Source organism: Cebus imitator, unplaced genomic scaffold (assembly GCF_001604975.1).
Source record: "Cebus imitator isolate Cc_AM_T3 unplaced genomic scaffold, Cebus_imitator-1.0 Scaffold268, whole genome shotgun sequence".
Classification (NCBI taxonomy): Eukaryota; Metazoa; Chordata; class Mammalia; order Primates; family Cebidae; genus Cebus; species Cebus imitator.
In genome coordinates this window covers 1,901,109-1,928,888 of record NW_016107583.1, presented here as the reverse complement: position 1 = coordinate 1,928,888, position 27,780 = coordinate 1,901,109, and the positions used below count along the sequence as shown (strand labels likewise).

General features: G+C 40.7%; 2 protein-coding genes and 1 long non-coding RNA gene across 6 annotated transcripts in view; 2 read left to right on the top strand and 1 right to left on the bottom strand.

Moving 5' to 3' along the window:
* Window positions 1-21,844, bottom strand: LOC108284052 (oleosin-B6-like). The gene is made up of 2 exons (XM_037728550.1): window positions 21,242-21,844; window positions 1-647 (listed from the first exon to the last, which is right to left on the bottom strand). Exons 1-2 carry the CDS (start codon window positions 21,531-21,533, stop codon window positions 448-450), a joined length of 492 nt encoding a protein of 163 aa, XP_037584478.1. The 5' UTR covers window positions 21,534-21,844; the 3' UTR covers window positions 1-447.
* Window positions 15,846-19,508, top strand: LOC108284053. Its single transcript, XR_001817059.1, has 2 exons — window positions 15,846-18,789; window positions 19,014-19,508. It is a non-coding gene; the product is annotated as an uncharacterized LOC108284053 (long non-coding RNA).
* Window positions 20,947-27,780, top strand: part of NAB1 (NGFI-A binding protein 1) — a 45,859-nt gene continuing 39,025 nt past the window's right edge. Inside the window, exons 1-2 of one of the 4 annotated variants that reach the window (XM_037728548.1) lie at window positions 21,068-21,233; window positions 21,752-21,887. In XM_037728548.1, coding sequence (XP_037584476.1) covers window positions 21,880-21,887 — 8 coding nt within the window. In that variant the 5' untranslated portion in view covers window positions 21,068-21,233; window positions 21,752-21,879. The other 3 variants (XM_017500686.2, XM_017500685.2, XM_037728549.1) reach the window with 3 other exon arrangements.

Here is a 27,780-nt window from a genome sequence, read left to right as displayed (position 1 = left end):
GGGTCTGTCGTGCCGCGTTGTGTTCCTGGGCATCATTGCAATCACAGAATCGCAGCGTTTTAAAGCCGGGTGACTTTGGACTGGCTCCTTTGACACCACTGAATTTCTGCAGATCATTTACTCCATTTTAGATTCCTAACAATTCACCATCTGGAAGGGATTGGAGAGGGCACTGGGACCAGTGGAGTGTCTGCTGCGTCATGTGGGGGCACTTTTAGTGACCTCCTCCTGAAGCAGACGTCAACTGGAAGTGTTCTAGGTGCCCAGAGAGAAGGGTCTGATGCAGAACGCATTTCTGTTACTGCATCTTCACCCTCAAGGGAAGGAAACCTAGGCCTCTGAGGAGGTAGAACTCAACAGTAATACATGCTTTTAACTAGCAATATATATGGTACACGTTCTCCGTTTATAAAATCAGTTCTGCAATGCCTGTTACTCCAGTCTCTGTTATCTTAGGAGCTCTGGAGTGAAGACTATCCCCTGACCTAAAATGGGCAGATCAGAATCTCTCAGGGGAGTTTGGAACTGGGACAGAAATGCTGATCTCTGTCCTGGTTTCTCCAACAGGAAAGATGTGCACGGGGAGCTGGGGATGGGCCATGTTTGCAGCGGTGTGCCTTGAGATAGTGAAAATAGATCTGCTGGTCCTGGAGACAGTGAAAGAGAGGGAGAAAGAAAAATAAATCTACAGTGAGAAAAATAGACATGAGAAAGAGCCAGCTTCCCGGCTTCCCAGAGGCTTCCTGGCTCTTGGTTCTATTCCCCCGGGAGATTGGGCTACTTCCTCGCCTGGCCTGAAGTTAGTTAGTCTGTCTTCCATGCAACAAAATCCTTTCCTAAGATGTTGACTCCACAAGGCTTCTGACCACAAAGCACAGTCATAATCCTTTCATTGAGTTTAATTATCCAAAATCTCAAGACTCTCAACCGCAATTAAGAGCCCAGAAGTAGACAGATGACATATCCAAATAGTGAAAGCTGTTTTGGGTCCAGAATTGTGCAGAACGTCACTCCTAGCTACGCCTGGCCCTGCTCACTAATCCTCCTCAAAAAACAATTCATCAAATTTATCTTGCAGCTGCTATATGCTCTGTACCAGGTCAAAAGTTGAAATTTTGAAAGCCATCATGACACAGCCCCTGATTCCCATGAGCTTTCAAGCTAGCAGGGAACTTAGACAAGTAAAACACATATACAAGGGGTCTTTTAAAAGTTCATTGAAATACATATTATGAAAAAACTATGCATAGATGTCAAAATTCTTTTGCACCAAAATAAACTTGTACTAACTTGTTATAAAATGTCTGAAAAGTTTGAGGCACTAAACATCAGTTTATAAGGAGTCCCTTATCAGAGCAATGTGAATTCTGCTAAAATTGAAGCAAGAACAGACATCAAATTTTTGGTGAAGCTTGGTTCAAAGAATGGTGAAATCATTAATTTTGTAATGAAAAGTTTATTGGGACAATGTCCCAAGAAATTAAGCAGCTTATAAATAGAATAATTCATTTTAAGAAGGGGAGAGACAATGTTAAAGCCGAAGCCTGCAGCAGCAGATCATCCACCTCAATTTGTGAGGAAAAGTTCATCTCGTTTGAGCCCTAATTGAAGAGGACCAATGATTAACAGCAGAAACAGCCAACACCATAGACATCTCAGTTGGTTCCACTTCCACAATTCTGACTGAAAAATTAAAGTTGAGCAAACTCTCCATTTGATGGGTATCAAAACCGTTGTGCCCCCAAATCAGCTACAGACAAAAGCAGAGCTTTTGATGGAAATTTTAAACAAGTGAGATCAAGAATCTCAGAGTATTTCTTCAAAGAACTGTAACAGGAAATAAAACATGCCTTTGTCAGTACAATTCTGAAAACAAAGCACAATCACAGCAATGGCTACCAAGAGGAGGACGTGCTTCAGTCAAAGCACCAGCAGACATCAAAAGCCAAGGTCGTGGTGAAAGTTTTTTTGGATGCATAAGGTACTTTTCTTGTTGACTTTCTGGAGGGCCAAAGAATGAGAATGCCAAAGCTTTAGCAGAAAAATGCCTAGGAAAGCTTCACAGGAGAGAGTCCTTCTCCACCACAATGATGCTCCTGCTCATTCAGTCCTCTCATCAGACAAGGGCAATATTTTGAGTTTTGATGCAAAATTATTAGGCATCCCACCTTACAGTCCTGATTTGGTTCCTTTTGACTTTTTGTTTCCTAAAAAAGCTTTAAATCTTTTTTTTTAGTTAATAATGTAAAAAAGACTACATTGACCTGATTTTCCAGAACCCTCAGTTCTTTAGGGATGGACTAAATGGCTATTATCACTTATAAAAATGTCTTGAGGCCAGGTGCAGTGGCTCACACCTGTAATCCCAGCACTTTGGGAGGCCAAGGCAGGCAGATCACAAGGTCCAGAGGTTGAGACCAGCCTGACCTATGTGGTGAAACCCCATCTCTACAAAAAAAAAAAAAAAAAAAAGTCTTGAACCTGTTGGAGCTTATGTTGAGAAAGGAAATTCGTATATTTTATTTTTATCTTTTAATTCTGTTTCTTCAGGAACCTTTTGAACTAGTGAGATAATTTTCTTCTTTAACTTCACTCAGTTTAAATCTCAGTGTTGTTGAAGAAATGGTAATGTTGGCCAGGCACAGTGGCTCATGTCTGTAGTCCTAGTGCTTTGGGAGGCTGAGGCAGGAGGATTGCTTGAGGCCAGGAGTTTGAGGACAACCTGGCCAACATAGTGAGACCCTGTCTCTAATACTCTGTCTCTAATATTAAAAAAATACAAGATCTGAGTCACGTGGCAGAAAAAAATACAAAAAAATGATAATACTACTTTGCAGATTTTATGTTTAACATTTCAAGAGGCTAAGCATGAGTATCAGCTAAAAAAATCTCAAGAATTTTAAAGATATGACAAACTTAAATTCTTTTGAAGACGTTGCATGAGACTTGCAGAGTTCTAGATGAGGAAGAGACTGTTTCCAAGATGCTTATATATCCAACCAAATGAAGCAGATTAGAAAACAGCAGGCTGATCACACAACCTCGCTTCACTTAGCTGGTTGTGTGGAATGCGCCTTATAGGGCACCATCAACTTTGCTATGATCATGTTGCATTTTTAACTAGGCTGTCAGTGTTGACAGTATAGCAAAATCCTTTTGGACAAAGAAACAAACTTTAGACATTGTCAGAGACCAGTTACAAGATCAAGTGGTTTTATAAGATTAATGTAAAAAAACCTTTATATTAATATTTTACTACTTTTATTTTGAATATGTACCAAAAAGCATGTGTTACATTTTAAAGCTAACTTGGAATTTAGAATAAGACTTTAGAAAGCAACTTTTATCAGATTATATATTAACACATGTTGATTGCAGAATATTTGGATAATATAGATCAATACTGTATGACTTAATCCACAAAACCACTTTATTGTTATAGTCATGACTTTTATATTTATAGTCAATTTCTCAGCCCCTCACTTACCCTATCAGGAGAAAGTCTAATGTAGACTCTCCCCAAATTGTCCAAAGACACTATGGGCTGGGCGTGGTGGCTCACACCTGTAATCCCAACACTTTGGGAAACCAAGGCAGGCAGCTTGCTTGAGTCCAGGAGTTCAGGACCAGCCTGGGCAACATGGCAAAACCCCGTGTCTACTAAAAATACAAAAATTAGCCAGGCATGGCGGCATGCACCTGTAGTTATAGCTACTTGGGAGGCTGAGGTGGGAGAATCATCTGAGCTTAGGCGGTAGAGGCTGCAGTCAGCTAACGCCACTGCACTGTTGCCTGGGCAACCGGAGTGAGACTCTGTCTCAAAAAAAAAAAAAAAAAAAAAAGACACTATGGGCTTCCTTGGTCCAAAGAGTGACAGAAGTGAGTTGTGTTTCCATTGCTATGTCTAGAGGGAAATGGGAGGCTTGACCATTTCCCTAGTACTCTCCTTCCTTGCAGCCTCACAAAGCTCTATGGAAGTATGGTCCTGCATGGTCCATGCTGTGGCAAATGCTCTTGCTGCATCCGGCCCTGCCTAGCCGTGGTGGGGCCCCAACCTGGGTCCTACAATTATAGCTCTCTTGAAGTCCCTCACAGGCAATGATAGTCACCATTTCCCCTATTCTCAGCACAGGACCAGAGTAGCTGGGTCCCAAAAAGCTTCTAACTTAGTCACATGCTATGCTTCCTCCAAGAATGCCTAGGCCCCTAAATTTATCCCAGGATGTCAACTTAGGTTTGCTGATTCCTAATGATAATTTTATTTCAGGTTCTCATTACTGCTCTCTGATAATGGGCCTTGGCCAGGTTACCCTGGTCAATCTTGAAAAGAGCAGGGTAGAATATCTGTCCTTGCTTTTCCAGATGGTAAGGGCTCCATACTCATATTATCTAAACACTTCATCAGGGACCAGTTTTATTTACCCTATGACATAATACCAGAAGGATAGGTAAACTCTACACCCAACATTTCCATAACTAAGGAGGCAACTGGAATGACTTGGCAGGCCACAAATGAAATCCTCTATGTCAATTAAAAAAAAAAATCCATGACCAAGCAGTAATATGTGGTCATTGTAGAATATATAGAATATACAGAATATTACAAAGAAGAAAATCAAAATCCTTCATAATCCTACCCATAGATAACCCCTGTTAATGCTGTATAGGACTCTTGCCCTAACTCGCCTCCCCACCCACCCTTGCACTGCTCTCCCAACCCATTCTTGACACAATTCAGACAAGTTGCTGCTCTGAACACTCCATTCTTAACTTCTTTGTGCATTGTATTTCCTTGTCCTGCAATGCTTTCTTTTCTATTTTTGCCTGTTAAAATCTGCTTCTTTAAGGTCCAGATCGAATGTCACCTTCCCCTTAAATGTATTCTGATTACGCCCTCTGAATGAAGTTCCACCTACTCGAACCACCCGCAATTTGTACTTTACTGGAGACACGTGTACCATGCCTCCGAATTGTACTAATTTTTACAGTAGTCTCAACTCCAAGACTAAATAGAATGTTTGAGAGTAATTCCTACCTGAAAATAAGAATTTTGTTGTATTCAACTTTCCTTTTCTTTTTCTCTCTTTCTTTCTTTCTGATGGTATTTTACTCTTGTTGCCCAGGCTGGAGGGCAATAGCGCGATCTCAGCTCACTGAAACCCCCACCTCTCAGGTTCAAGCGATTCTCTTGCCTCAGCCTTTTGAGTAGCTGGGATTACAGGCACCCACCACCACGCCCAGCTACTTTTTGCATTTTTAGTAGAGATGGGGTTTCACCATGTTGGCCAGGCTGGTCTTGAACTCCTGACCGCAGGCAATCCACCCACCTTGGCCTCCCAAAGTGCTGGGATTATAGGCATGAGCCACCGTGCCCAGCCCGTATTCAACTTTTTATCTCCCATATCAACTGATACAATGCCTTCCTTGCCAATAGTATGTACTCAGCAAATATTTGTTTAAAAATACACGCATGTACTAGCAATAGAGAGGTGACATATCAATTAAGTTGGCCCAGTCAAATTCTTTGACTTTATTAAAATAAAAAATGATAGGGCCAGGGACTGTTGTTCACACCTGTAACCCCAGTGACTCAGGAGAATGATGCCGGAGGATCACTTAAGACCAGGAATTCAAGATCAACCTACACAACAAAGCAAGACTCTGTCTCTACAACAAATTAAAAAATTAGCCAGGCATAGTGATCACATGCCTATAGTTCTAGCTATTTGGGAGGCTGAGGTGGGAAGATCGCTTGAGCCCAGGACTTTGAGGTTACAGTGAGCGATGATTGTGCCACTTCACTCTAGCCTGGGCAACAGGGCAAGATTTTTTGTCTTAAAAAGACAAGTATCAAATATCTGTTATGTGTAAGACTCCAGGTATTTAGTATTTCAAACTTTTCTTAAATTTATTTTTTAAAAGTTCAGATGTACAAAATTATTAATAATAATATAATACTCATATACTTAGCATCCATATTAAGAAATAAAACATTACCAATATAACTAAAGTACTGTAAATTCCATCCTTAACGCATCCCTTTATGTCTCTACCATAGTTGGGCAAAAAAACTTGGGGATTAATCTTTCTAAGCATTTATTTTTATTTAACCATATTACACATGTATTTATGATATGTGTTTGCTGAATTATTTAAGAACATTCAATTCTGCTATACAAAATACGAGAAATAAACACATACGGAGAAAACAATGAAACTAAGAATTGAAGCAAATAGCTTATGAAACAGGCAAAATTCCTACAAAATGTAGTAGCGCATTTGTGAAATGAACATAATTAGAAAGAGATTGAAAGAACAATAAACACTTAATAGTTATGATACATGAGGCCCTGAATCACCCAGTTTTCATAAAGCACTGAAGGTACTTAAGGCATATGAGGCATTCGGTATTCAAAAGGTTTTAATTTGGTCAACCACTGGCTCTTCACACCCTCTGCAAAAGAAATGTAAATAAAAATCCGTAGCTGTTCATCAGGCTCACTGACAGCTATTGCTGTCAGCCAGACCCACTTTGCCCCCAAGACTGTAGAGCAAGTGTGTGTTTTGACCCCAAGCACCCTCTGTCTGCTGGGCTGCTTTGCTTAAATCTCAGCTCTGGTCTTTGCAAGCAAACCCTTCGTTAGGAAGGCTGACGTGGCAGAGAGAGACAGAACTGAGCATTCAGGTGTTGTCATCTTTCCACCCTGCCTCCTGTAACACATCTTAAATGTGTTAACCTACTCCATCTCTTTCGCCTAGCTTCTTACGGTGTGTTTTAAATGGATTTAGTAAGCCACGTGATTTGCAGATTTTGTTTTGGTCCACCAGCCTTTCTTGTTCTGCGATCCCTTGAATAGCTTGCCTGTTAGTGTACTTATAGGCTACCATTGCAGCAAGGTAATTTCCCACACAACAATAGCATTTGCAAGTTTTTAACCTGTATAGAAATACATTCTACACATTCATCTGCAATTTTTTTTTAAGAGACGGGATCTTGCTCTGTCACCCAGAATGGAGTGCATTGGTGCAATCATAGCTCACTACAGCCTACAACTCTTGGGCTCAAGGAATCCTCCCACCTCAGCCTCCTGAGTAGCTAGGACCATAGGCATGTGCCACCAACTCTGGCTAATTTTATTTTTTTGTAGAGCAGGGCCTTGTTACGTTGCTCAGGCTGTTCCCAAATTCCTGGCCTCAATAAGTCTTCCTGCCTCGGCCTCCCAAAGTGCTCCCAATTTACAGGAATGAGCCACTGTGTCTTGTCTTGCAACCTGATTTTTGATCAGCTTGATCAACATCTTGTTTGCGAGAGTCTTCCATGGAAGATACGCATATCTATTTCATTGATTTTCACAGCTATATCCGTTGACTATTTCACAATTTACCCATGAATTCTTCTGTTGATCTAATGTACGTCATTTCCATTTTTTTCTATGCTACTGTGAACATTCTTGTATGTATCTCCTTGGGCACAGTTAAGACAGCATCTCAGAGAATATACCTAGGAGTGCAATTTCTGGGTCACAGAGTATGCACACCTTTAACTTGACTAAATATTGCCAAATTGCTCTCCAAAGTGTTTGTACCAATTTATACTCTTACCAGTTCCTATGTTGTTTGTTTTTTGAGACAGGCTCTTGCTCTGTTGCCCAGGTGGGAGTGCACTGGCATGATTATAGCTCATGGCAGCCTTGGACTCCAAGGCTTAAGCAATCCTCCCACTCCAGCCTCCTGAGTAGATGGAACCACAGATGTGTGCCATCATGCCACTAAGTTTTTAGTTTTTGTAGAGATGGGGTCTCACTATGTTGCTTAGGATAGTCATGAACTCCTGGACTCACATGATCCTCCTGCCTACGCCTCCCAAAGTGCTGGGATTAGGGGCAGTTCTTATGTTCTTAATCCTAGCCAACACTTTGTGTTGTAAGGCTTTAAAATTTTTACTGATCTGATGAATGGATGAGCTCTGCTACAAAGAATCATCTTATGGCATTTCCTCAGTACTTTAATTATGAGGAAAAAAATCTGTGCAAATTTTGTGTCAGATTTTTGGATTTTCTCATTCTCTGTTTAAGGCCAAGTAAGGTTTCCTCTTTCTATTTCCATCACTGTCAGCACCAAAGGAAAAACTTTGCAACAAAACTTGTTATTTTTTTTTTCAGAAGGATTAAAGTTTGGAAGAATCCCATATTGGAGGCTTTAAGTCTCAAAAATATCCCTCTGATTATACAGGGGCATAAGAAAATGAATTTAACTGCATCCATGCAAATTAATCATCACTAAGTGTATGTCGTAATGATGATAGGTCAATAGTGGAATAACCATGACTCACAGGCTGAGAATGCCTTCATTTAAGAAATCCTACAAAGTTGCTCCCTACCCCAGAATATCTACCCCAGGGGCTTGTTCCATGCCTCAAATTCAACTACTAAAGTACTGAAGTCCAAAATTTTCATATTTAAGAAAACTCTAAAAGAAAACACATCTTAAAAAAATGTATTTAGTACTTTAGCCGGGCTTGGTGTCTCACGCCTGTAATCCCAGCACTTTGGGAGGCCAAGGTGGGCAGATCACGAGGTCGGGATTTCGAGACCAGCCTGACCAACATGGTGAAACCCTGTCTCTACTAAAAATACAAAAAATTAGCCAGGTGTGGTGGCACGTGCTTGTAATCCCAGCTACTCAGGAGGCTGAGACAGAAGAATCGCTTGAACCCAGGAGGCGGAGGTTGCAGTGAGCCGAGATTGTGCCATTGCATTCCAGCCTTGGTGACGGAGCGAGACTCCATCTAAAAATAAAATGTATTTAGTACTTATAAGTCATTAGCACCTTATTTGTCACATCTCTTTTAAAAACACAAAAGGTATGGGACACAGAACCCACAAGTGCTAATAGGGCGTAAGATGGAGGCCACCCTCACCTTCTTCCTCTCCCTTTATCCACAACATTCAGATAGACAAATCTCTGTTCTTAGCATCCTGCTTAAAATTTTGGGTGGCTCCCCAAGAGGGCTGGCAGTGTTCTCAGGGCTAGCAGTTTTCTCAAAGTGTGGTCTAGAGGTCCCTTCTAACTTCAGTTCCAGTAAGGTAATCATTTAAAATATGCAGATTTCCTGAGTGCCAGCCCAGGCCTACTCAATCAATATGTCTGACAGGGAGATCCTGGAATCTGTGTTTTCAATAAATAACCCAGCTGGATTTTCTTAAAAAGCCTTTTTTTTTTTTTTTTCCACAATTGAGAAGTAGAGTGCACAAGTACAGAAAGCATAATGTACAGTTCAATGATTAAAAAGGGAACATCCACATAACCGTGGATGTTCAGAACATCCACGTGGTCCAGAACAAGAAAAAGCCTTGCTGGCCAGCACTTCAGAAGACCCCTTGTTCCCCTTTCAATCATTTCTCTCTTCCCTTAGTTGTATCTATTAGCATCATGCCTGACACTTGCAGCTTGATTCTTGCACTCACTGATGGTGAGAACTACAGCTACAAGATAAAGTCCAAGAGGAGGCTCCTGCATAATTTGGTCTCTACAACTTCATCTTCTGGCTCTGGCCTCTTCACATCTAATTCTCAAGTCATTTGGACTCCATTATGTTTCATTTGACAGTAATTTCCCTAAGTTATTGCTTCACTGCCTCTGTGCTTCTATACTTGCTGGGGATGCCTGCACTTCCCATCTTTCTATTAATTTCATCCTTCCAGACCTGTCCAATTGTTGCTTGCTTACAAGGCCTACTTACTTTTTCACCCCTCTGCCCTACCCAATACAGAACCATCATTTTTTCTTTGTGTGACTAAAAACATCTTATAATGTGTGTACGTGCTCATTTACATGTGTATTCACCTTTCTAGACTAGGAATTAGGGCAGAGATTTTTTAATTTTCTTGTGCATATAGGCTTAGTGTGTATCCCTCAGTCAGTGCTTAATTGTTGAACAAGCAAATAGTCTCCGGGTATAAACATCTTTGGAAAAGTAGCACACTGCAACCTTAATACCTCTGGGTATATTTGGATCAGATCATGCTCTTCTTTGTCAGGAAACAAATTCAGACATCAGTGGCACACTGAATGCCTGAGAGGGAGGTGAAAACAAGTGAAGAAAGAGGGATGAAACACTGCAGGAGCAGGAGCTGGGGAGTTAGTGTTGCTGCCAGAGCCTGCAGTGCAAGAAGCAATCAGAGTGCTCCTGGCAGCACTGAGTTTTCCCTTCTTCCTCAGAGAGCACTACCAGTTGTCAGACCACTGTCCTGCATGGGGAGCCTCGAGTGTTCCAAATTCTTTACATCTTTTCCTGCCTCTGATTGTCCTCACACTGTCCATTTTCTTTTCTTAGTATCCATTCTTGCTTGTAAAATGCCACCTTCTAAGTAAGTAACCTGCCTATTTTTTGACCTTAGCATCAAAACTCCTATCCATCCATAGTATGTGAGTGGGAGTGGAAGGCGACAATAAGCCACACAGAGGGGCCTTGTGTAACCGCCTGGTGCTCAGAGGATCTGGACAGAAGCATCTGGGCAGCCTGCCACGGGAAACTTCACAGGAATGTCAATAGTCCTGACGAAAACGAACCTTGATGTTGGGCAAACTGAGAGGTTGGAAGGACAGGAATGAGCATGGCTTGAAATCTACTGATGCTGGAAAAGATACTGTAAAGCAAAATTTCAAATCAAAAAGTAGTTAACAAATTTAGACTTCTTCTACTATATGGGTCTGAAAGAGCGCCATCACTGGTGGCTTGATACCTGGGGCAAGGGGAAAGGAAGGGGTGAAAGCAGCTTTGAGTCGAGATGATCAAGGTGGGTCTGGAGCCCACACTTGGGAGATGGTTGCATTTGCAAAATGAAGAAAGAACTGCAGTGTCGGAGAAAGTGGACTCTGCTGTCCTCCCCTAAGGAACCACAGCAGTAGATGGGTCTCAAGCAGCACGGGACCAGTTCTGCACATGGTGGGCCAGTTTTCTGCAGCTAAACAGGGAGGGCATTAGAGGTGGCCCAGATGCCAGTTCCGTCATTGGGTGTGGAAGCCCACTGAACATCACATTTTGAACTGCAAAAGCTCTGGGACTGCATAGGTCCCTGGAACAGGAGGATCCTCAAGAAGATACATGCTTCAATGATTAATCAGAAAAAAAGAGACTATTTGTGACTTCATATTAAAGCAGTTCAAGCCAGTGCTATATATAAAAATATTTATTATATATAATATATATATTTATTACATGTATAATATATATAATCAATATTAACACATACCATTTTTTTTGTAGCTAGTTGGGTGATAAGGCAACTCAGAATGATATCTGAATCAGCATGGTGAAAGTATTTGGTGTGGTGGGGTATCTATGCCTTGAGGGTCTACCATGTGTCAGATACATTATCTGTAGCTATACAGGACAGATGACATACTAAGTGCCCAACACGTATTTCTTAGCTCCCGGGTTTTGTTGACCTCCTGGTTTTTGTTGCCCTCTGCAAACCAGTGGATAAACACGTACAATTTTGTTTTCATTTTTATGTGTAAACTGCTTTTGAAGCAGGATCCTGGTCAAATAACATTTCATTTTTTCCTGATTTTCAAAGTAATGCATGTTGATTGTTGAAATTTTTAAAAATTGAAAAAAAACATAAAGAAGAAAATAAAAATTATCTATAATACCATCACCCAGAGATAATTACTGCTAACATTTAGTAAATTTCCTTCCATGAATATTCTGGTAGAGAGATTACAGATTGTTTTTCTCTGCTCTATTTTTACCCATAATATTACGAGTATTTCCCAATATTATTAAATATTAATTGAATATATTCCATCATCTAGATGTGATATAACTTATTTAACCAATACATTATTTTGGATGTTTTTTCAATTTTATAAATAATGTTGTAATAAAAATGTATAAACTTAAATGTGTATATACTTAGTATAACTATCTTAGAAGTGAATTTGTTGGCTGAAATCATATGGACATGTTGAAACTCTTGGTTCAACTTCACAAACTGCTGTTATAAAGGCTGTTTATTTTTCTTTTTTTACCAGCAATTATGAGCCCCTAACCTCTGTAACACCGCGATGATTTGGAACAGTTTATTTAAAGGATATATTTTGTAGTTGGAAAAAACCCTTCCTCTGCCACTGTGAGAAATTGTTACAGTAAGAAATGAAAAAATACAGTAATCGATAGAAAAGTCTTTAAAGTTTTTGACTACCACATATTATTGCCAGTCGTGGGTAAGCTGAGTCATGATGTATAAGTCTGGGTACATAACAGTATAATTCCAACTGTAAAGATGTAGCTTTGCAATTATATGCAAACAGAATTATGTTTGATTTATCTTTATCTCAGTAGTTAAAAAGTCTCTCATTGTAGTATACCTGCATTGTGCATTGTCCTTTCAAAGTACCTGCTCCTAGAAGGCAGTGTTGAGTAATCTGTTGTGACAATTAGCCAACTCATCAATATTAACACATTTAATATTTTTTTTGTAGCTAGTTGAGTGATAAGACAACTCAGGATATCTGAATCAGCATGGTAAAGTACTTGGTATGGTGGGATAGTTTTTGAACCCATTCTGCTTTTCTTTCCTTTTCCTGACACTTACCTCTTCCAATCCAAGCAAAGAGACATGGGCTGCTGCTTCTCTGCCCTTCTCCCTGCAGATCTGCCCCAGCTACTCCATCCCATCACTCCCATCAGTCCCAGGTGAGGAACACAAATCTGGCTGGTGCAGAGGAGTTTATGTGAGGATGATCTCTTCTTTGCCCCCTCTGCCTTTTCTTTCCATTTTTTTTCAGGGGAGCCCTGTACTTGGTACTTTTTCATTGGCTTTTCACTTCTCCCAAAACAGTTATTTCTACTTTAGTCACTTCTCATAAGTGCAGACATATCTTTAATCTCCATCCTCTTCCCCCACTTTCTTCCAATTCTTGCCCATTCACTTCAAGAAGGGCTCTCTTCCTTGACATGCTCTCTTCCTATTCCCTGGCTCCTTTCATGAAAAAGCCCACATCTTGGCTGACAAATCACACATCTTTGTCAAGGAAACAAATAAAATCATCCATCCACCCTCCTGTGGAGTGCTTCACAGGGGTACTTCATCTGCTGGGTCCTTTGCCTGCAGTGTAGACCGAGAGAAAGACAGAAGCCCAGAGACTGAGCTGGGAGAGTCAGCACAGACTTGACATTCATCTCAGTAAATTAGGTGGAGAAGGGCAAAGCCAGACATGGGACTGTGAGGAACGAGGCAGCCAAGAATGCAGGCCGCAAATGGAAGATGGTCTGAACACATTCCAGAGATGGTGAGCAGAGCACCTTTTCTGAGATGGAGTTTCCCTCTTGTCGTCCAGGCTGGAGTGCGGTGGCATGCTCTTGATTCACTGTGACCTCCGCCTCCCAGATTCAAGTGATTACCCTGCCTCACTCAGCCTTCTGGTAGCTGGGACTGCAGGCGTGCGTCACCACGCTCAGCTGATTTTTTGTATTTTGGTAGAGAGGGTTTCACCACTTTGGCCAGGATGGTCTCGATCTCCTGACCTCGTGATCTACCCACCTTGGCCTACCAAAGTGTTGGGATTACAAACATGAGCCACCATGCCCGGCCTAAGCAGAGCACTTTTTAACCTACTCTTTACCCTGGCCTGTGTTGTTAACAATTATGAATGGCCGGGAATGAGAGGACAGTAGCCAGTGTGGCTGAGACCTAAAACAGTGTTACAGATGAGTTAGCCATAGAAGTCCTTCACAGTGGATGCTGGGAGAAGAGGGAAGGAGTGGGAAGAGAAGGCAGAGTTGAGGAGTTTTAACCACTGTTGCCAAAGATAGGGGATAGAGGAGAAAGAAAAACAAGGCTCCAATCCTTAAAAATTTTCCCAAAATTCTCTTAAGAAAGTCTTTTCAAAAGTTTCCATTTACATTCTCTTCTGTCTTAAACACACAATTTAACCATAATTACTATTCAGTCAATTAAATGTTTGGTTGTACTTACTGCCTAATATTATATTTTTCTGCTCTTTATATAAGCAATGTGAAGTATAAATTTCCTTTTCTGTAGAAGTCAATTGGATTAGGTGATTTCTAAGAGCCCACCTAATCCCCCCAAAGTTTATAATACAGTATTTTCATTTGCTTTATAAGCACTGGTAGCCCATCCTGGAAATCTAACCATCTCATTTTTTTAATTTTTGTTTTCTTACAACAGAGATTGCATTATAAGTTCAAAATAACCAACTTATAAAGAAATAAACAACTGGAAACTAAACTAGTTGTATCTTGAATTTCTGCAAGGTATTTGAATATATTTTGAATATACAGAAGAGGATGAACTAGGTGAACTTTATAATGTTTTTTACCTTAAAATTCTATAGTATCTTGTTATAAAATACAACACATGAAGATTTGCTTAATTTTTAGCAAATCTTTTTAGCGGCTATTTTTAAAGTCGTGGCTTTTGAAATTATGAGTTATAATATATTCCTATTAACTTGTCTTTTAAAAACTTGTTTATAATCTCCATATATTTAAAAATACTCAGATTTCCATGCATTTAAAAGTTCACTTAGTCTATAATACACTTCTAAAGCTTTGAATTTCATATTGTAAAATAAGAAAAATTTTAATTCTATTTCTGGTAATATGAATATCGTACATGACTCAGTTAATTGTAGGGCTACCACCACACAAAGTGGAAAATTTGTTAAGTATAGAATTGTTCTGAGGCAATAATAAGGGAGAATTATATTGTATCTTAGATCTTGTAGGTCATAAGCCATAATGTTATTCTTCCTCTCCGCTAAGAACATTTTAAATCTATTCTTTTGTTTGGAATTACTGAAGCACTTTAAAGTACGAAATCTTTCTGAAAGTAATAAATTAATGCTCTTTCAGTGAAATTTTCACTCAGTTGTCAAAATCACTACCAACTTTCTACAGTTTTTTTTCACGGAAAACTTTTTTTTAGTTTCACAATGTGGAAATGGTTTGGGTTTTATTTTATTTTTTGTCCAAAGAATCCCCTATTTTTGCAAATGCTAAAATAATGTTGAAGCAGTTTTAATAATAATTTCTTTAAGCCCCTTTTAAAAATATATTTACTGAATTCCAGGGAAGTATGAGACATAGTTGCTCTTTCCAAGGGGGCTTACTGTATATTTACAATGAACATAAATTAAGTCACTAAAGATTCATAAATAAGCCTTCCATGTGGTATCAAAGATAAGTGGAATGGGAGCTAAGGAAAGCAGAGGCTACTGAGGGATGTGGAGGTCACGGTGATCTTCAAGGAAGTTAAGCTGGACCTTTAAAGATGGGAGAAACACTTGAGTGTTTCTGAAACCTTGGGCACTGACTTGGCTACTTAGGGCTATTTGTTTAATGGTCCAGACATGGGCTCTGGGACAGAGCTCTTGGCCTCAAAGCCTGGGTCTCCCATGTTACCTTAAATAGGTTATTTTAGTAACCCACATTTCGGTTTCCTCAGTTCTACAAGAGAATGAAGTGAATAGTGCATACTTTATAGTGCTGTTGCAAGCATACTGATAAAATGCTACAGCATTTATTAGGTACTCAATAAATGTTAGTTATTATTTTTTTGCAGCAGTAAAATAGTATTTACCTTGAGAGGTAGGCTTGAGCCAGGAGCTCAAAACCAGTCTGGCCAACACAGTAAAACCCCATGTTTCTATAAAAAATACAAAATTAGCCAAGCATGGTGGCACGCCTATAGTCTCAGCTACTTAGTAGACAGAGGTGGAAGGATCACTGGAGCCTGGGAGGTCAAGGCTGCAGTGAGAGCTGTGATCATGCCACTGTACTCCAGCCTGGGTGACAGAGAGAGACCCTGTCTCAAAAAAAAAAAGGAATTTATTTAATATTTTTTATTTTAAAATTAAGGGTTTTTGCTCAAGGAAATCTATTTAAAAGATATTTTGAGATCATTATTCTAAATGCATAATGAATCTCATTTGCCTCAATAGAAGATCATCATAAAAACAAAAACAGGGAAAACAGTGCTATTAAATTCCAGTTATATACTGAGGCCTGCCAAAGGCTCCGAGCTGAAGCCTGTTTCCTTACTGTAAAAACAAACAAACAACAACAACAACAACAAAAAAAAAACAGAATTCAGCAAGTATTACAGGGATCAGAGACATACTGGCACCAATTTAAATATCCTCTTTCAAACGACTGAAAGAGAATTGTAAAGGGAATAGCTTGTTCAGTATGTGATTTACTGCTCTTCAATGCCAACATGCGTCTTCCATCTCGAATCACCTCAGCATGCTTCTATACTTTGACAGAGCCATCAGAAGACAAAAGTAAAGGAGCAGTGTTCATTTACCATTGACTGGTCTTGTGTTCAAAGGTGTGTCATATATACTGATTGTATATTTTCAGTGGCATACATTATATTCTATTTTCCATGAAGTTCAACTTCCATTCAGAATCAGAAAAAAAATATATTTTTCTCTAATTTTTAAACTTGAGAGCAGCCTTAAGAAAGAACAAGATCATGCCTTTTGTGAGAACCCGGATGGAAGTGAAGGCTGTTAGCCTTAGCAAAGTAACACAGGAACAGAAAACCAAATACCTCATGTTTTCACTTATAAGTGGGAGCTAAATGATAAGAATTTATGAACACAAAGAAGGAAACAACAGACACTGGGGTCTACTTGAGGGTGGAGGGTGGGAGGAGGGATAGGAACACAAAAATAACTTGAGTAATGGGCTTAATACCTGGGTGATGAAATAATCCGTACAATATACCCCCGCGACACGAGTTTACCTATGTAACAAACCGCATGGGCCCCTGAATCTAAAATAAAAGTTAAAAAAAAAAACTTGAGAGGCAAAATCTGGTTTTCTGAGAGGGGAAATACATCTGGTGATTTGGCTGTATACTGTGACACACTCCACAGTATGGATTAAAATTATGAACAGGCTTGTAAAATAAGCTTCTTCCAAATCTACTGCTAACAGGTTAAAAACAATAACTAAGCCAACAATTTGAAAGAAGGCTTTCAAATTTTTAAAAAAGTGTTTTCAAAACTTAAAACTGTACAAGTAATATTTATTTAAGCCATCAGAAGTAGCTCTGTCTTGCCCTTACTTTTATAATAAGAAATAAGCCTGGGATGATATTTGCAAGTAATAGAGTTAAGAATAAACACATGAATAATAGATTTAAAAAACATAATTTGATATAATTCTCAGGCCACTTTTCAAATGGTGTTAAAATACAAAATTTGGTGCATTTATTAACCTTTTATAATTTATTTAAAAAGAAATTTTGTGCCTGAAAATCCAATGCTAATTACTTTAGGAACATTCTAAAATTACTTCACAATTTACATGCTGCTTAAAACATATTCTTACTCTAAATATTTTATTGAAAATGTTATATACTTAATCAGAAGTAGGTATCATGTATTAGGAAATACAATTCATACTAAGAACAACTACAAAATACAAAAACTGTTAGTTCATATTTTCCATTTCATTTATTCAACAAATATTTATTAAGTGACTAGTATACGTCAGCCAATGTTCTAGCTAGTGAATATACAAAAGTTAATAAAAGACCATAGTTAATAAAACTTTTGCCCTCTTGGAAATTACATTCGCGTCCTTTAGGCTCTAATTGAAAGGTAACAAGAAATGTAATGTTTCCAGTTTTAAGAAAATTATTTTTATTTTACTGTGATTTGCAGTCAAAGGAGTATTACAAAAATAATATAATCTCATTTCTTAGTTTTTATATTAATCTTTTAGAGTGTATGAAAAGACAATAAAACCTGTAAACAGAGACAAAACATTTTCCTTTGTCTTTTAGACTTCCTTCTGTTCTTATTTTCACTGTTTTATAGCAAAGCCCTAGGGGCAGGGACCCATCCATGACTTACTTGTCTTTGTGTTCCAAGCATCCAGCCCTACACCTGGCACATTCTTGGTGCTCAACAAGCTGTACTGAATAAACCAATAACTTCAGTATACAGGTATTTATAGTAAAATCACACCAGGAGAAACCAAAACTACTGCATGGACATTTAACAAAAGATATCCAAAGTGGTCTGAATGGGAACTGTTTGTGTTACCACATTCTTACACCTATCTGGGATGCCTCCAAGAACACTCTAAAGCCTTGAAACTGTTTGATCTCTTCCAGAGGGCCTTCAGAGGATAATCAGACAACCATAATTGTTACCTTCCAGGATGGAATGTGCATCTTTTTGCTTTCCCCTAACAAATCCTCAGGCGTGGAAGTGGGAGAACACTGTGTGTGTATGCTGGAGTCGGGAGGTGGTATTAGGGGTGGCATGAGCAACAACAAGTGGTAAAGTGGAAAAACAGAATCCATGCTTCTTCATCTGACTTGTCTCAGATACAGGTGAATGCCTCCGTTCTTTCTGAGCTACCATATTGACTACAGTGTTGTTATACAGACGTACAGAATTGGATGCTTAAAAGCTTAAAATTTTATCCTTCCTTCATTTTCCTTTCTCCTACCACTTCGCCCAGCACCATAGGGCGTTTAAGGCAAAGTAAAGTGGGCCAAAAGTGCCATTCTTAATCTGGGAAGAATACACTATCTAAATGTGCCCAGAAAACAAACAAGGATAGATTTCACTGTTTAACTGTAGAAACCAGTTACAAGTCAGAAGAAACAGTATCTGCCCTGACACATTTCCTTTTCAGCATCATGTTCAGCCAGACACAGACAAGCTTGGGAAGAGGATTTCATATTGTTTCTTCAAACTCTGGAAACAATTCCACTTGAAGGCTCAATAGTTCAGGTAAGACTACTAATTTCGTGACTCATGAATCAGTGATTATATATCTTTATGGAAAAAAAGTTCTTTGTCTCCAGCTGTTCAGGAACAAGTGTTTGCAAAACATCAGGATTCCAAAAAGGAATTAGAGGAAAATTTTGCAGATTTCGTTGCCTGAACATTACTTTCCCCACCAGCCAAGAAATTCCCTAGTCTTTAACATAACCACCTAACTTTCTCTCTAGCAGAACAGGACCCACAGCTGCAAAAACCGTGACAATTAGAGGGGCTAAGAGAAACTTCCAGCAGTGATTTCTGCAGTTGAAGAATTTAAGGAATTAAGCAGACTTACTCATTTGAAATATCAACTCAACTACTCCAGACAAAACCTGTCACTAATACTGAAGAAAAAGATTTAACTTTAATTATATGTATTCCATTGTAGCATTACTCATTTCTATAACATGTTTTCACAAAAAGAAAAAAAAAAAGTTCTATACGTGATTAAAGTCTTTTGCTTTCAGTATCATCATCATCATCCTATCCATTGCTGCAACATAAAGAATTTCCCATCTCAAAGAATGCCTTGTATCCCGATCAGCAAAGTAGGCACACTCTGGGAGGCCAGCCAGGATGTGGGAATGGCCTCCTATAAAACTAGATTTTTGTGTGTATGTTAAAACGGGATTCTACCTGTCTTTGCAGTAATTTTATATTAATAAATGCTCTTTAACGTTCAAGAACACGATAAAATTACTTTTTGCAAAGAATGTAAACATAGATTTAAAAAATAGACTTCCAAAATTTTTATGGCGATAGCTTAAGTGCTTTTGTTGTTGTTGTTGAGAGGGGTTTCATTCTTGTTGCCCAAGCTGGAGTGCAATAGCTCGACTCAACTCACTGCAACCTCCACCTCCTGGGTTTAAGCGATTCTCCTGCCTCAGCCTCCCGAGTAGCTGGGATTACAGGCGCGCGCCACCACCTCTGGCTGATTTTTTTGTATTTTTAGTAGAAAAGAGGTTTCACCATGTTAGCCAGGCTGGTGTCGAACTCCTGACCTCAGGTGATCCGCCCGCCTCGGCCTCCCAAAGTGCTGGGATTACAGGGGTAAGCCACCGTACCTGGCCAGCTTGTACATTTTTGAAGATGCTTTAACATGTTGGTTAGCAAAGTTTATGCAAACCAAAAAATTCTATATTGTGCCTTGGGAACTCTAATTTGACATATACCAGCACTAGACTAACGCCGTCGTTTTTCTACACCATGTACACAGAAAACATTAAACAGTAAAATAAAAGGCAGATTTTCAGGAGGTTAAAAAGGTTGGAATTAAGTTACCCGGTCAGCGCGACAGTTCTCACAACTGCACTTCGGCCTCCGGGGTTCCCATTGTTTCCCTCCTCCTCCTCTAGTCCCTACGCCAGGCGGAGGCGGGGAGGGGTCAAGATGAGCAAGGCAGAGATGATCTCCCAGCCGCCAGTTTTTCCAGCGCTGCGCACCTGCTGCCCCTTCCTCCGTGCGGTCGCTGCCGCCTTCCCGCCGGACGCCTCGGCCCCCGGGCAGGGGCGCACCTGGCCCACCTGCCTCCCCGCCTCCGCCCCGAGCCTGCGGGGGCGAGGGGAGCCCGGCGCGCTAGGATTTTTTTTTTTTTTTTTAAGTCAGCCTCTCGGGGAATGTTGGATTTGGCGGGTGTGCTCTTTGAAATACTATATCGGGAACCTCACACATAATTCTGTTTTTTTAAATTGCAAACCTCCCCAGTTCACTCTGCAGCTGGACAGCAGGCCCGAGGCGGCGTCCCCCGCCCGCCTCCCTCCCGGTCGTCCCCTCCCCGCGCCCGGACTCACGGGAGCCGCCCACTCCCGGCGCCCACTTGGTTCCTCCCAGCTGCCGTGTGAATGGGCCGCCCTCCGGATTCCGCGGAGGGGGTGGCTGGAAGGGGCCGAACCCCGGCCCCGGAGGCCGCCCCCGCCCCCGCCCGGCGGCGGCCCACGCCGGGATCTGCGTCACTCGGCCGCGCGTGGGCGGGAGCCGGAGCCGCGAATGTAGCAAGAGCGGAATCTCCCAATGTGACAGCGCGGGGGGTGGGGGTGGAGGCGGCGGAGGCGGGAGGGGGAGGGGGAAGGAGGGTGCAGCGCGCGCGGGGAAGGCAGGGGAGGGGAGGGGAGGGCAGGGCGCGGCGGGGGAGGCGCTGCCGCCGCCGCCCGCGCGCTGCAGCCCGGAGGAGCCGCTGCCGCCGCGGCCAAGCGAGCGCCGTCGGGGCGGGCGGGCGGGAAGCAGCGGCGGGCCCGAGCTGGGGGGGAGCAGGGAGAGCGCGCCCACCACCTTCCCTTCCCCCCTCGATGGGAGCGGGGGCGTCCCGGCTCCCGCAGCCGCCAGAGGAGGGAGAGCCGGGGGCCGTCGCTTTGGAGTTGGGGCTGAGCAGTCCTCGGGGAGAGCGCGCCAAGACCGCTGCAGCCACTGGCTGAGTACGTACCGGGGCCGACGGCCGCCACTCTCGGTCCGCCAAGTGCGGGACGCTTTCGCGCCGGAGCGGCCGCGGGCGAACTTGGGGCGGCGGAGTCGCGGGGCCGCGCGGGCACTTTGGGGGCGGTGTCCGGGGGAGCGGGCTCCGCGCGGCCGGCGCCGGAAGGAGAGGGCGGCCCCGGGCTCGTGTGGGCGATTCCCGGAGACATTCTGTGTGCAGGGGCCGCGGGGAGCGGGGAGCGCGGCCCTGATTCGTGCATTGTGCATTTTCCCTCCGAGAAAGCCGTGGGTGCCGAGTCCATTCTGCTAACCGGGCTGGGGGCGTCACGCGGCGCTCGGAGGGACCGCGGGGCGCTGTGGGGGTATGCGATGTGGGTTGTGCGCGCTGGCCTCAGAGTTTTGCAGCCGCCTTCGTCAAGGCAGGCTTTTTGTTTGTTTACTTTATAAAAGTGCTGCACTTACCGTCTCGGTTTTCTTCTTGGGTACCCTCCCCTTGCGAATGTAGTTTTCTTTTTAAAAGCGGAAGGAGAGTTTGCATGGAAGTGGCTTACAGAAACTTGGCACTGAGGTGCAGGGAACCGAGAGACTCTTTGTGCCTCTAAGGCCGATGAGGAATTTGCAAACACATGTGGGACATATAAGCCTTGGATGCGGAGGTGTGAAATGTTTCTCATTGAAAATACTATCAAATCTTTGTGGTTTGCAAGCTTAGAGTTTCGAAAGCTTGAGATAGGAAACGACCCTTCTGATAAGCCTGAATGTTGCAGGATCTTGGGGAAAGGGATGGTTGAAATGGAATATCCATTTGTAGATTCTGCAAACCAAGTTTTGCAGCCAAGTGATCGGGAGGACTTGCGTGTACTTACCCCTCGATCCCTGAGATTCGGGAGGCACGGAAAATTTGGGATGGCTGTTAATTTAAAATTTCATCTGAAAGAGTCGATTTGGAGTAACTTGTCACTGCCAGTTGGTTTGCCAGTGACGTGTCTGCCAACTCAAGGAGTGCAAAGATCAGAAACTGAGAGAGGAATTCTTAGATCTTGTTTAAAAATATTTTGGCAGTTTTAATAGATAATATGAGATTGCATAGGAACAGAGGAGCCGAATTTAAAAGAGATTAGTCACGTAGGAAATGCTTAGCTGTTGTTAGAGTGTGCACGCAATGACTTACCTTCCTAGGTTTTCACTTTTTTGAAAATTTTTCCCTAAACAACATACTCAATTACGCTATTTCGTAATTTGCGTGTGGGTAATAAGAAGTATGAGAAGAGAGGATGCATAGGATTTGCTCTCTCTGTTTTGGATGGAGATTGAGCTTTTTCTGAAAGAGCTGCTTCTGATCTAATCTGTGTGCCAGTAAAAGTGGCTCTTAGATGCAAGGCTATCTTTTTCTCCTCCATGTTTGTGTCATTGAAGACATTTAATATTATCTTTTCATTCAGTTTAAAAGATTATATTTTGTCCTTATGGGTATTAACATGCAAGTAAGGGTTTTCTTGAGACTTTGTAAGGGGCTGGCTAGGTCAGCCTTTTTTATCCTGTTTTGGGTATTAAATATTGGAACATTAGATCTTGAAAAAAAATTATGTAAAGGAAGTTCTGGAAGAAACTTTTTGTTTCAATTTTATTTTTACCATTTTGCAATAAAGTTAATATACCATTCCCATATTAGAAATGTTTTCTTTTTCTGGCTCTGATGGTCTCTTGTTAATCGTGAAGGTATCAATAATAAAAACATTGAGGCACGGTGGATTTTTATTTTATTCTACCTTATTATGGATGTAATTCAAATGACAGAAATTCTTAGGATTACTGTGCTGTTACAAGGACATTGAGTAAGCTTATATGTCTAGTAAATAACTTGATCTAATAAATTATCTTATTTCAAAATTATTAATTCAGTTGGGTAATCTGTTTTTTGTAACTGGTAAATAATATCCACTGTCATATGGGAAAGTTAATAGATTTTTATTCTCCTTATTAGAGAATCAGTTAAAACATTAGGTATTTTCTTTTCATCACACTACAGCTAAGAACCTATTGGTTTATTATTGAAGATTTTGGGGGGTTTGCACTGTGGATGCTTCTTTGAAAGAAGAAATTATAAAGTGGGAGACATCTTTGAAGAATTTGTTAACGAACTTTAAATATTTAAAGTAACAGCTGGGTGAAAACAGAAGTATGCCAGTTCCTAAAAAAATATAGACATGGGGTCTCCCTGTGCTGCCCAGGTTGACCTCAAACTCCTGGGGTCAAGGGATTATCCCACCTTAGTCCCCCAGGTTATGTCAAGTTTTTGTATCTGTTGGCCTAAGACTTAGGACTCATTTATTCCATTATAACAAGCCTGAAGCTGTTTTTTTGTGGGTGTTATTTATGTGCGTTTTTGGAAATGAAATCTCTGTAAAATTTACCTTTAAATGCTAAGCTGTATTTTAGTTGGAAGTGACCATTTTATAATATGATTTGAACAGTTAAGATCATGCTAATGTGTAATCACCCCATCTATGCATATTTCATTGTGGAATTTGCTAAACATTTTACACAATAAATAATACTCGAGCATAATAGAAGATTGCTAGCCCCTTTGCTTTGGATGTATTTTTATATTACCTGCTTCTTTTACCCTTTTGAACAGTAGTGTGAAGAATGGCACAATTATTATATTAAATGCAAACACCCTTTCTGATCTGACATGTTCAATAACTCATACAATAGTAGAATATACTCCTTAAGCTTAATAATGGAACAAGTGGGAAATTTGAGAAGTTGACGCTTGAGAAAAATAGTAATCCTCATATTAATTTATTAATTTAATGATTTTTTACAGAGAAATTTCTGAAAAGGTGAAAAACTTATAAATATTGCCTGCATAGTCAGTGCTCAGAGGCTACTTAATGTTTGTTGAATGATTTGATGGTTGGTTGAGAACTTCCAGCCATTATATGAAATGCTAGTATTTGCCTATTGTAATTATAACGAAATTAATACATAGTTATTTAGCAAAATCTGATTTAGTTTTTTTCTATTTTTGGCAAGTAAATTTAACCTTACACTGAATATTTTTATTAAAATTTTAAGATGTCTCAAATTTTTTTTCCAGCTTCAGTCAGAATTTAGAGACAACAGGAGAGGGCAGTTTAAATTTGCCAAATTACCCTCAATTCATTGGAAGGGATATATTTAATTCACAGCTCAGATCCAAAAGTATCTTGACTTATATGATCCACCACTGAATACTTAGTAATATGCATGCCTAGGTAAATCATTTGGAACTTGCAACACCTGCATGGGAGTTAGTACCTAGGGAAACTGCAATTTTAAGTAACCCATAAAGTTTAATCATTTTAGCTTGAGTTCTGGGTTCTAGAATGAGAATAAAAGCAAAAATAATTAATTGCATCGAGCAAGCTTTTACATCCCAAGGCCTGTGGTTGCATGCAGCCCAGGATGGCTTTGAATGCAGCCCAACACAAATGTGTAAACTTCTTAAAACGTTATGAGATTTTTTTTGTGTCTGCGATTTTGTTTTTTTTTAAGCTCATCAGCTCTTGTTAGTGTTAGTGAATTTTTTGTATGGCGTAAGACAATTCTTCTGGTGTGATTTAGGAAAGCCAAAGGATTGGACACACCTGACATAGAAGCTCATCCTTCCCTAAGTCAAATTCCTGCTTTTTATAAACCTTTTCAGTTTCAGCCTGTCATGTACCCATTTCACCCTTCTCCCAGGGCCCTGTACCTTCAAGCTATATTCTCCTAAAGTTGCAGTACTTCAGAGGCTTTAAGTGTAGTCTGTCCTCAGATCTCCTATTTTCATTATCGTCATTTCTCATCTCAATCTTTCATTAATGCGCATGAGATCTTGTCTAGATGTCAAGAGGAAAACAACCTGGTGGAACTAATTTACCTTAATCCGTAAATGACTCATGAGCTCTTAACTCTTTCCAAGGTTTTTCACATTTTTTGTAAGTCTGTAAGAGGCTGCTATTAACTCAGATAATTTTAAAGTAAAACCTGCAGGCTGTGTTGGGGGAAGGAATTTCTAGTCTTCTGCATAAATAAGTCAGGCCTTACTAGGATTTTCCCTTGGTTTCTTCCCACTCCTGGAAGTGTGTGAATATGTGTATTGCTGTATATGTTTGTGTATGTGTATATAACAATGATTCCCATAGCACGGAGGGGAGAAGATGCAAGAATAGTGATTATAAATCCCTTTGAGTATGTGGATAATTTATGAGATAGATAATTTGGCGATAAGTTATACCACGTTTATAGGAACAGAGAAGAAAAAGAACTAGGATCTCATGACTGAACTTGAATTCTTAAAAGGCAGGTTTTGGGGCCAGAGTCGATGTGTAATGTGTAACACTAACCACTTGTAGTTCCTGTATGGAGAGAGCGCCTTTTGCTTTCTTGGGAGAATAGCCACGATATAGGAGTGCACTGTATAGGTTTTTAAGAAAGAGGAAGTAATGAGGATGAGAGAATGAAAAGGACTGTAGGTAAAGTAACAGGATGCCCTATTACTGGATTGACAATTCATGGAGATACCGGTTTACACAGAAGGCCTCCCTTTTAGAATATGAAAGGTTGCTGATCAGATTCCAACTCAAGACATTGGGTTTCATATAACAACCTTTCCAGAGATGTTATTTAACATAGAACACTTTGCTAAGAATAACAGGGAATAAAAGATGAATGAAGCCTATTTCCTACCCTCGGGGTGCATATAATCTAACAGTGGTTTGTTCTGCAGAGCCAGGCAGGTGCCTGCCTTGTGCCATGACTCCTTCACAGCTGCACAGCATTTACCACAGTGTTTAAGTCTCTGCTTCTTGTCTTTCTCCTGATTCTCCATGAAGGATTGTCTCTCTCTTTCCCAGAAAACTGGCTTAGTGCTTGATGTAGTTGAATAAGTTCAAAATCTGAGAGAGAGAGAGGGAGTGTTGTGGGGTTCAGAGAAGGAAGAGGACAGCTGCAGCCAGGGGTAGTGGAAAAGACATTTTGGGAAAGGCTGTGGAGGTTGGAGGGAGAGAGGATGCCTGGCACAGGGGCAGGGAATTGAAAGGCATGTTTGAGGAATGTCCAGTGTATCTGCTTGTCACAGGTATATGGGCATGCTAAGGACCAGAGAGAAGGGTGGAAAGATACACTTGGGTCCGGGATGCCCATATGAGTCGTTTGGATTTCTTTCTCTATGCAGGGGTGGTGAAGTTCGCCAGTTTGGAAACTTGGCATTGCAGTGTGGGGTCTATTGAAGGTGAAGGAGCTTTTTTCAAAGTTGAGACAAGAAGCAATGAGCACTAGAATTTGGTGCTTTTGAGGCAGAGAAAGAAGCAGTGGTGTAGCCTAAGGACATGCAGATTGGAAGAAAAAAGAACAAAAAGCAAAAATGGAATCCAAACTTACTTAAATCCAGGAAACTGAAAGACTAGTGGTGCAACTGAAAGAGCTAAGAGAGTTGGAATGAGTAGACCTAGGAATCTGGAAGAAGAGAAGAAAATGAGATAATGTATTTGCTTTTAGACTCATCAAATTTGAGGTTTTGACAATGCCCAGGTGGAATGCCAAATTGCAGTTCAGAAGAACAATTTGGGCTGATGGTTCTGAACTTCTCAGGTGTGAGGATAGCATTTCAAATTAAAAAATTGCAAATATTCATGACTACTTTTAGTATTTGTTTTTTGAGAATGCATATAAAGACAAAAACAAAAATCCAATTATGCTTTTAAGTGAGTTAGTATGTTACTAAGTAACAGAAGTATCTACCTTCATATGCAAAGTAGACGTGTGTGAGAGGCATCTTTTTCACTCAGTGGTCAGTGTTTTGTGTGCATTTGGATTTGAGAACGCTTGGAGTAACGCCATGGCCCTGGTCCAAGCTACAAATACAGATTTGGAGGTCATCTGCCTATAGTGATCATTAAAGCCTGGAAATGGGTGAGATTGTCAAAGGAAAATTACGGACACACAATAGAAAAAAGATGTAATATAAAAATTTGGAGAATTCTTGCACATAGAATGTAATAAGGGAAGGTAGGGAAAACAAGTGATACAGCATTACCAAAGTTAGGTGAAGAGCATCTCAAGGAGTGATAGATACCATGTAGCAAAGAGATTAATGAGAGAGAGGCCCAGAGTTTTGATAGAATGGTGAGGCCGGAAAACAAGCTGGCCTGAGCAGGTTTGAAGGAATGGTTCTGCTTTTCCCTAGTGACAATTAAAGCCCTCTGTGCTATCAAAATATCCTCACATCCCAACTTGGAGACTGTCAGAGAAATTGTTTTCCATAGGGAAACAGGAGTTGACCAGTTTTGTCGACCAAGCTAGCTCTTTACTTCACTTAGCACAGTTGGAATCTGGCAGGTGACTGCTGCTACCCTGTAAGAAGACAAAGTGAGTTTTTAAAAAAGTTTTGGAACTTTTAAAAGATTACCGTTTAAAAGATCAGTGAATAACAAACAACAACAAATGGTCTTAAATTAACGCTTTTTTGTTTAGTCCCGCTTCCCCTAACATCATTGGGATTCTTTTTTTTTTTTTTTTTCC